The 9,756-nt window shown below is 37.9% G+C and overlaps 2 protein-coding genes across 3 annotated transcripts in view; both read right to left on the bottom strand.

The window, feature by feature from the left end:
• CACFD1 (calcium channel flower domain containing 1) overlaps window positions 1–179 on the bottom strand; it is a 15,108-nt gene extending 14,929 nt beyond the window's left edge. For both annotated transcript variants that reach the window (XM_018563718.1, XM_018563719.1), the window contains exon 1: window positions 61–179. In XM_018563718.1, the coding sequence (XP_018419220.1) occupies window positions 61–178 (118 nt within the window). In that variant the 5' untranslated portion in view covers window position 179. The remainder of the gene's footprint in view (window positions 1–60) is intronic.
• A 9,341-nt stretch (window positions 180–9,520) lies between these two features.
• Window positions 9,521–9,756, bottom strand: part of ADAMTS13 (ADAM metallopeptidase with thrombospondin type 1 motif 13) — a 30,999-nt gene continuing 30,763 nt past the window's right edge. The window contains exon 32 of the mRNA XM_018563708.1: window positions 9,521–9,709. Within this exon, the coding sequence (XP_018419210.1) occupies window positions 9,521–9,709 (189 nt within the window). The remainder of the gene's footprint in view (window positions 9,710–9,756) is intronic.

The raw sequence follows: 9,756 nt of genomic DNA, 5'->3' as shown, positions 1-9,756 counted from the left end.
ACTGTGCTTTGTGACTGCACCTTATTGGGAGACATTTGGAGGTGTAAACATGAAACTTACATATACCGCCCACAACGCCAGCGAGCCGGCACAGCAGACGGTACCACCAAGTCATGCCATCATCCTGGGAGGTTGTGGAGTTCTCCTGTGCCGCAGCGTCTGGCTCCACCGTACTCATCCTGGAGTCACAGGAAAGGCTTGGAGTAATGTTCTACGCACTCCTGTGCTCTGCGCCCCACAGCTTCACCCGTCCGTGTGTGCGAGTCACGTCTTCTGTCAGGGGAATCTCCACATACTGTCTGTATATAAAAAGAAAAGTCTTCTGTTATTACAGCATCAGATATACGTTTTCATGATTACTGCATGCATGCTACATTATCTCTCACAGAGATCACGGTGCTCCCCCTGACAATGCCTCCATCTGATTTTCTCCCCAGAAGGACAGCACCAGTGTTGTTCAGGCATCAGTCAGAGTCATCATCTACTCACTGGACTGAGATGCGAGATCAGAGAGAACACAGCCATGTAAATCCTGCCAGCTGTGAAGTTCTTGTCTGTGTTTACAAATGTCCAAGGCTGGGCACACACCTCACAACCATTGCCAGACTTTTGTCCTTTGATGGTTGTAAGGTACTTAAAAAAACATACGATCTGCCCATCTTGGACAGGCAGATCGTACTTGCGATGATCGCAAGCTGCGCCCCCCTGTGGGGCGGGCTTCCGATGACCGCAATGCCGAACAGGCAGTGTGCGCTTGCGCACACCGGCCTGTCCGGCTTTTATCTTACGACAGATAAGCCTAACACAGATAAGCCCCCGCTGCAGCATCTCACCTTGTGACTTACTGCAAAGTTACAGTGGACAGTCTGAGTGATCACTGCGTGATAGGAGAGTGAGAAATGCTTCTCCCTGCCTGCAGCAGACTGGTGGCATCTCAGCCTAGGCTACGTTTCCTGACTGAAGCTGAAAGATCAACCCACAGGCTTGTGTGAACCGAGTTCACCTAAGCCTGTGCAAAACAATCAGTGAGACATTCCCCTCCTGGCCCAATCAGCTACGGTCAGGGCATACCATACTCCACAGTTACACGTTGCAAGGGGTGGGGAATGCCCTGGCCGCTACTGATTGAGCCAGGAGGGGGATGTGCCACTGACAGTTTTGCACAGGCTTAGGTAAACTTGGTTCATACCAAGTCCCCACACATCCCTAGTGATCACTGGAATGCCTCCTCCTGCCTGCAGCAGAATAGTGACATCATCTCGGCCTCGGTGAAGTTACCTGACTGGCTCTCACCAGCGGCTTTTAGAGATAAAAGATGCCAATTCATTTCAAAATGACACGACTGCTGTATATTGCGATGTCAGGAAGTTCTCCATGCAGTATGACATTTCTAAAAGGTTCTCTTTACTGAAGACAGCCAGGAACAAGAATTCTTATAGGAATTCTGTGATGGGACAAATATTATTATTACATAGTATTTATATAGCGCCAAGACTTTGTGCAGCGCTTTACAAATATAGACATCCCCATTAGTGATCTCCTGAAAATGACATTTTCCTGGCTGTCATACTAATCCAACGGCTTCATTGCATTCACATCTAAGTGATGGGCCATTGCAGGTTGACTGCGGCGTGCATTGTGGTAAGTCAAGCAATTCATCTAAATCCCAGTATAAGTAATGAAGGATCCTTTTATTGATATCGCATCACAACGCCCGGTAATAAGGCATAACGGTACCACAGAGTACACAACAGTGTAACATACGATCTTGTGTGGTGCAGAAATACACATCACTGAGGTGTGAACACATCCTGAGTCAATAACTCCAAAGTATACAGGTCAGGATTTCTGATTTTACTAGCTGCATGCTTGCTCGGAGTCAGCGACTGCAAGGCATCCAGACGTTTAAGGAGGTCAGCAATGACGGCCCCCAGATTTTATTACAGAATTCCTTCAAGAAGGTAGAAAAATAATGTAAATGAGCGGATCAACAATGTATGTCAATCCCGACATATCAGGTGACTAAGTCATGTGATCCAAGACAGCCAAGTGTCAGCCAGGTAGAGGAGGCGGCCTAGAACATCACAACTACTGAATATAAACCGGGTATAGAGACTTACAGGACAGACACACACACACACCAATCATATATAAGCCATATATAAAGATGTGTAGTACACACAATATATAACATCCTATATTTACATAATACACATCATTATAAAGACTTAATGGGGGGTGTAAATGACACATAAAAGGGGTACACAGTATATAACAGGGGGATGTAAATGACACATAAAGGGGTATACAGTATATAACAGGGGGGATGTAAATGACACATAAAAGGGGTATACAGTATATAACAGGGGGATGTAAATGACACATAAAGGGGTATACAGTATATAACAGGGGGGATGTAAATGACACATAAAAGGGGTATACAATATATAACAGGGAGATGTAAATGACACATAGAGGGGTATACAGTATATAACAGGGGCATATAAATGACACATAAAGGGGTATACGGTACACAATATATAACAGGGGGATATAAATGACACATAGAGGGGTTTACAGTACACAATATATAACAGGGGGATGTAAATGACACATAGAGGGGTACACAGTACACAATATATAACAGGGGGATATAAATGACACATAAAAGGGGTATACAGTACACAATATATAACAGGGGGATATAAATGACACATAAAGGGGTATACAGTACACAATATATAACAGGGGGATGTAAATGACGCAAAAGGAGTATATACAGTACACAATATATAACAGGGGGATATAAATGACACATAAAGGGGTATACAGTACACAATATATACCAGGGGGATGTAAATGACATATAAAGGAGTATATACAGTACACAATATATAACAGCCGTAGATAACATACATATATAAAGTGTAAAGGGGGTGTATAGGGTACATATTATACTGTATATGGAGTTATAGAGTATACAATATATAACAACAACCATATGTGAATCACAAATAAAGTGTATATGGAGAGTGATGGGGCACACGGTATATAAAGTGTATATAAGAGAGATGACATTGTAGCCAGCAGCCGATGAATACATTGTATCAGTATATACAGAAGATCGGAGCGCTGTCTGCTGAACACAATTCCTATAACACCGGATGTGCTGACACTGCTGAGCACAATGAAGACCAGAACCGCACACACTCTCCACTTATAACAGATCAGGACACAGAAGGACAAATCCCGCGTTTCCTTACCTCCCCGGACCGGGATGACAATAGTTCCCCAGACACACGTCACTGTCTGCCGCGCTGCATGCTGGAAGGGAACCCACTGCCTGTGGGGTGGGGACACTCCGTGACGTCACGCACAGACACAGCTGATACAAGGGATCCAGCTCACTTCCGGCCACCTATTAACCCCTTCACACCCCAGGTAATAGTATCAACGTTTATTTGTAGCCATGTGACTATAATTTTACATTGTAATATGAAGATGAGGAGCTTTATCCGGGGGTTTTAGCTTGGAATAGAGCCCAATGTGTTATACTGTATAGGAGTGTCTTATCTAGTCTCTAAATATATTATATTGTATAGGAGTGTCTTATCTACTCTCTAAATGTATCATAATGTATAGGAGTGTCTTATCTACTCTCTAAATATATTATATTGTATAGGAGTGTCTTATCTACTCTCTAAATATATTTGATTGTATAGGAGTGTCTTATCTACTCTCTAAATGTATTATATTGTATATGAGTATCTTATCTATTCTCTAAATGTGTTATATTGTATAGGAGTGTCTTATCTACTCTCCAAATATATTATATTGTATAGGAGTGTCTTATCTACTCTCTAAATATATTATATTGTATAGGAGTGTCTTATCTACTCTCTAAATATATTATATTGTATAGGAGTATCTTATCTATTCTCTAAATGTATTATATTGTATAGGAGTATCTTATCTATTCTCTAAATATATTATATTGTATAGGAGTGTCTTATCTACTCTCTAAATATATTATATTGTATAGGAGTGTCTTATCTACTCTCTAAATATATTATATTGTATAGGAGTGTCTTATCTACTCTCTAAATATATTATATTGTATAGGAGTGTCTTATCTACTCTCTAAATATATTATATTGTATAGGAGTGTCTTATCTACTCTCTAAATATATTATATTGTATAGGAGTGTCTTATCTACTCTCTAAATATATTATATTGTATAGGAGTGTCTTATCTACTCTCTAAATATATTATATTGTATAGGAGTGTCTTATCTACTCTCTAAATATATTATATTGTATAGGAGTGTCTTATCTACTCTCTAAATATATTATATTGTATAGGAGTGTCTTATCTACTCTCTAAATATATTATATTGTATAGGAGTGTCTTATCTACTCTCTAAATATATTATATTGTATAGGAGTGTCTTATCTACTCTCTAAATATATTATATTGTATAGGAGTGTCTTATCTACTCTCTAAATATATTATATTGTATAGGAGTGTCTTATCTACTCTCTAAATATATTATATTGTATAGGAGTGTCTTATCTACTCTCTAAATATATTATATTGTATAGGAGTGTCTTATCTACTCTCTAAATATATTATATTGTATAGGAGTGTCTTATCTACTCTCTAAATATATTATATTGTATAGGAGTGTCTTATCTACTCTCTAAATATATTATATTGTATAGGAGTATCTTATCTATTCTCTAAATGTATTATATTGTATAGGAGTATCTTATCTACTCTCTAAATATATTATATTGTATAGGAGTGTCTTATCTACTCTCCAAATATATTATATTGTATAGGAGTGTCTTATCTACTCTCTAAATATATTATATTGTATAGGAGTGTCTTATCTACTCTCTAAATATATTATATTGTATAGGAGTGTCTTATCTACTCTCTAAATATATTATATTGTATAGGAGTGTCTTATCTACTCTCTAAATATATTATATTGTATAGGAGTGTCTTATCTACTCTCTAAATATATTATATTGTATATGAGTGTCCTATCTACTCTCTAAATGTATTATATTGTATAGGAGTGTCAGATCTACTCTCTAAATGTATTATATTGTATAGGAGTGTCAGATCTACTCTCTAAATGTATACACTTGTACAGGAATTACACATTTACTCTCTAAATATGATGTATTATACAGGAGTATTATATCTAATCTCCACAAACATTACACAAGACTGTAATATTGTTTTATTTTTTTATTAAATCCTAAAAGGCTCTTTACACAGAGTGAGATGACACAGGAGATCAGGTGATGTGGGAGCTGGTTACTGGTTGGTGGACTGAAGAGATGACATCATAGTTCATGTGTCTGGAGCGATGGCTCATCGATGACTCAGACTCTCTCTGTACAAGTCTTGGTTTCAGCTTTACCAGTAATTGTTCAGATAAGAAAACACAAGAAACACCTCTCTCTGTTCTGTGCTGTCTTTGTCTCCAAATAGTTTTGCTCAAATAGTTTTATTTGCTCAAATAGTTTTACTACAAACAGTGTAAGATAAGATTCATACAAATATATTGAGAGAGACGCGCATGTGTCACATGACCAAGAAGAATATGATAAGCAATTTATAATGTCCATGTCTAAGGAAAGTTGAATTCTTCCAGAAAAGTGTTTTTGGCAATGGTTACATTTGCTGCCATAGAAATATAGAGACGGTTTCAGAAGACAACATTTCAAGCATCTCTATAGTGAGAAAGTACGGAGGCAGCCATTGCTGACTTCTCCTCTTGAAAATGCTAATGCCTGGCTGTCACTGTTATCCAATGATTTTACTACTTTCTGAGGCACAGCGGTTGATATACTAAAGGCAAAATGGCTGTTCACTTTGCAAGGGAATTTTCCCTTAGCTTAGTGAATATTCGCAGATTCCTGACACAATCGCTGGATCTGACCACATTGTACCTTACAATTATCTGGAGAGTTTTGTCTGGGATTGCGTTTTTGTCCCAAAATCTGCCAGTTGATGGGAAGTGCACAACCTAAATTATTGTTCAACTGTCCTCTCAATCGATGAAAATCAGCCAGTTAGTGGTGCTGATGAACGTTAATTGCGAACTTGGTCTGTGCATGATGGTGTATGGCCACCTTAACCCTCCAAATTCATGATGGATATGAACAGAAGCAGATGGGAATGAATAATTAAGCCTTCAATGTACATTGGCAGTGCGGCACATGTGCGTCAGACAATTAAGGCACATCTCCATAGGTAATAGCTGGTTAAGGGTCCATTCACACCGCATCCAGATCATCTCCAGACCAGACCAGATTGTTTCCGGACTCAAAATGCATCCCAATGTATCCCTATGTTATTTCTGGCCTCTGTTCACACCAACGCAGTCTGTTCCAGACCAGACAAATACTGCATGTCTCATTTTGTCTGTTCTGGAATGCACTGGAACCGCGGGCAGTTTCACACCATTTTCCGGACAAGATTTGGTCTGGAAAATGGTGGGAACCTGTCCTAAGGGCCCATTCACACCACATCCAGATTACCTCCAGACCAGACCAGACCAGACTGTTTCTGGACCCAAAATGCATCCCAATGTATCCCAATGCTATTTCTGGCCTCTGTTCCCACCAGCGCAGTACGTTCCTGACCAGAAAAATACTGCTTGTCCTATTTTGTCTGGTCTGGAATGCACTGGAACGCATCAAAAACGCATGGAACGTACCTATAAGACCATTTTAAGCTTAAAAAAAAAAAGTGGCAAAAATGCAATGCACTATGTTCCAGATCTGGTCCAGATCGGGTCTGGAAAATGGTGTGACCCCGGCATAAATCAGTTATTTGTTGGTTGACAGTGGGAAATGCGGAATATATTATTGGTTATAAGTGCAGTGAATATTAGCATGTTGTGAATTTTCCAGAGGAGAAAATTATCGGTGTTGAGGAATGTCAGTAAATGTTGCTGGGTTAGGGGAACAGAGACTTTTTTTTATATATATGTGAGGAATTATATAAGAGCAGGAACCTGGAGAAAAAGGCAGCAAATTGTCAGAACGTTTGATATAAAACCTGTATGAAATTAAAGAGATCATGTCACCAAGTTAATCTCAAACTTAAACAACTCTTGCCTGGAAACTTTACAGCTAGAAAAGTAAATAAAGTGTGTAGACTAGCTTGGCAGAAGACAATGGAACACACCTGAGATGTTTGCCATGTACTCCTAGGACTATTTTGTCTCTGAGAAGTAAACCGTTTATTTACTAGGCCCGCAGGCCTTGAATAATGTCTTTGTCTAAATTGTAACTTAACACGCTAGTTGAACTTTGTTTAATTATATGACATGATTATTGGGACAGATGTCCCAAAAAGTGACCTGATAGAAATCTTCAGACAAACAGGATCACTAAGTAAATGAAAATGTTTTATATAATTATAAGACCTTCTGGGTATCAAAAGACCTCAAGGACCAAAGAGAAGAATACCAATAAACTTTGTATATATTCTCTTCTATCATTAAAGGAGAAAAAAGTCTGTTTGTTAGAAATTGGCATACAAGTATCTTTACAGAATTTGTTATATCAATCAACCACCTAAACTAATCAGATATCTAGATGTGTGCATTCAAATCTAGAAAAATTTCATATTAGTGACAAGTAATTGATTTTACAACTTATGGGAAGGTTGTTATTGTTTATTTTGTATCGTACTATAATGTTCTTATGTCGATAAGTTTAATGAATTATCATGAATGATTCAACTTACCACCACCAATTAAAATAAGGGTAATAATCTTTATTATTAAATTATTAAATCAAGTATAATTATCACTGAGGAATATAATATTGATAGGATATGGCACAGTTACAAATCATAACTTATACCTCATATTCATATGCCTCTCAATATATCTATGTTTAATGTCTGTATGGGTATAAAATGTTTTACTATAGCACATAAGAGAGGGTATGATAATTAACATTATCCTGATACGCTACACACTTTATATATAAATCAATTTCTCTCCCTAATTATTTCAGAAAAGGTAAAATCAGGATTGACAGTACCAGAGCCCCACCCTCATGGCAGGTAACATTATTGCTTGTGCAAACACCTGGTTGATGAATAAGTAAACCTACCAATCATATGCTAGTAGCAGCCCTCAGGAACTCCCATAGGCAGTTCTTAAGACAAGGGAAAAATCTAGCATAAATAAGGTATGAGAAATGGAGGAGGGAGGTTCCTATCTCTCCGGATGGAGGGGATCCCGCTTGTACCATCAACTCTCTATATCATCACATTATAAGAATATTTCAGTATCGTATCTCTGCTCAACTTTGAATTGTGGTGGTAATGTATCATTTTTCCTACTAAAATAAATATTAATGTTGTCTAATTTTTCCTTGAATGCCCATTTAATTTAAAAGGATCTAAGTGAATAACTGTTTCCATTGAAACTTAAGGTTAGCAGCCAGTCCTTAACTTCTTCCCACAGGAGAAGATTTGGACATTGTTACTTCGGAATATTGTTAATTCCATTTCTAGTCTTTCGCTTGTCTCCTCAATGATACTGAACCAATATGAATCTCGCCACTGTTTTCCCTATTAATGAATAGATGTAGGTGGTGTAGGCTTGATCTCAGAAAGAGTTGTTACATGATTGTATTTAAATACCTGCCTAATAGGTGTTTCATTTGTGCTATTGGAATATTAGAATTATTATTCTTTTTGTAACTTTGATTGATTACATAGATTGATGTTTTATTGAGACAAAGAAAATAACTGTACTTGATGGTATTATTAAATTCAGTATTAGTAATCATCACGGAGTCTGTTATCTTCAATTTAACCTTACTAGGTTCATAGTACCTCCTACTCTAAAAGAACTCAGGTACTTGTTTGTCATATGGGTTTTGTTTATTATTATTGATTATAAAGAGGAATGTTATTATGTGTGAAACATTCCTAGATACATTGTTGTCATTTTACTGACAACTGGAGGCACTATTATTGATATATTTTTTTTATATCCCTAGCATTTATTTTAGGGAAACGGATTGCTGAAAAATTGATTATTAGTTTAAAACCCACTGACATTATCGTGACAAAATGAGCGACATATTGATCATCCTCCCTCCTTACCACCTTGTCTTGAATTGTATTGTGATTGTAATGTCTTCCTTATATTGTAAAGTGCTGCGCAAACTGTTAGCGCTATATAAATCCTGTATAATAATAATATAATAATAATATTGATCAATCGAAGCTTTATATCTATGCACCACAGATGAGTATGGCTGAACCAGGATATAAAATGACGACAGATCTGCTCCCACAGTGAAGTTAATCCTGAACACGTTCCACCATTAGTCTGCATTATAAAGTGAGATGGGACTATGTACAAGGTAACAAGACCTCTGACATCTCTAACCATACAGAGCCTGTTTTTCCCCACTCAGCTAATGGCCGCCCTAAAAATTTTGTTGGAAGAAGCCATGATGGTAGGTTGGTTCAGACAACAGACTCTCCATTCTGGGTTGGCTTCCCCCTCTCCTTCGCCCAGTACTGCGCCCGGAAACTGACTCTGTCCTGTGAGAAGTCACCGTTGAATTCAACCTCTGCCCGGCTCCCTGTGGACTCCCAGTAGAACAAATGATTTCCATGGAATGCGGTGGACTTCATTGATTTCATGTCCCAGATCTGAAGCGGAGAACACACACAGATGAACATGTAAATACAGAGGCAGG

This window comes from Nanorana parkeri, unplaced genomic scaffold, assembly GCF_000935625.1.
Source record: "Nanorana parkeri isolate BGI_ZX_2015 unplaced genomic scaffold, ASM93562v1 scaffold689, whole genome shotgun sequence".
Classification (NCBI taxonomy): domain Eukaryota; kingdom Metazoa; phylum Chordata; class Amphibia; order Anura; family Dicroglossidae; genus Nanorana; species Nanorana parkeri.
The sequence above is the reverse complement of the archived record's forward strand: the minus strand, read 5'-3'. Positions and strand labels throughout refer to the sequence as shown.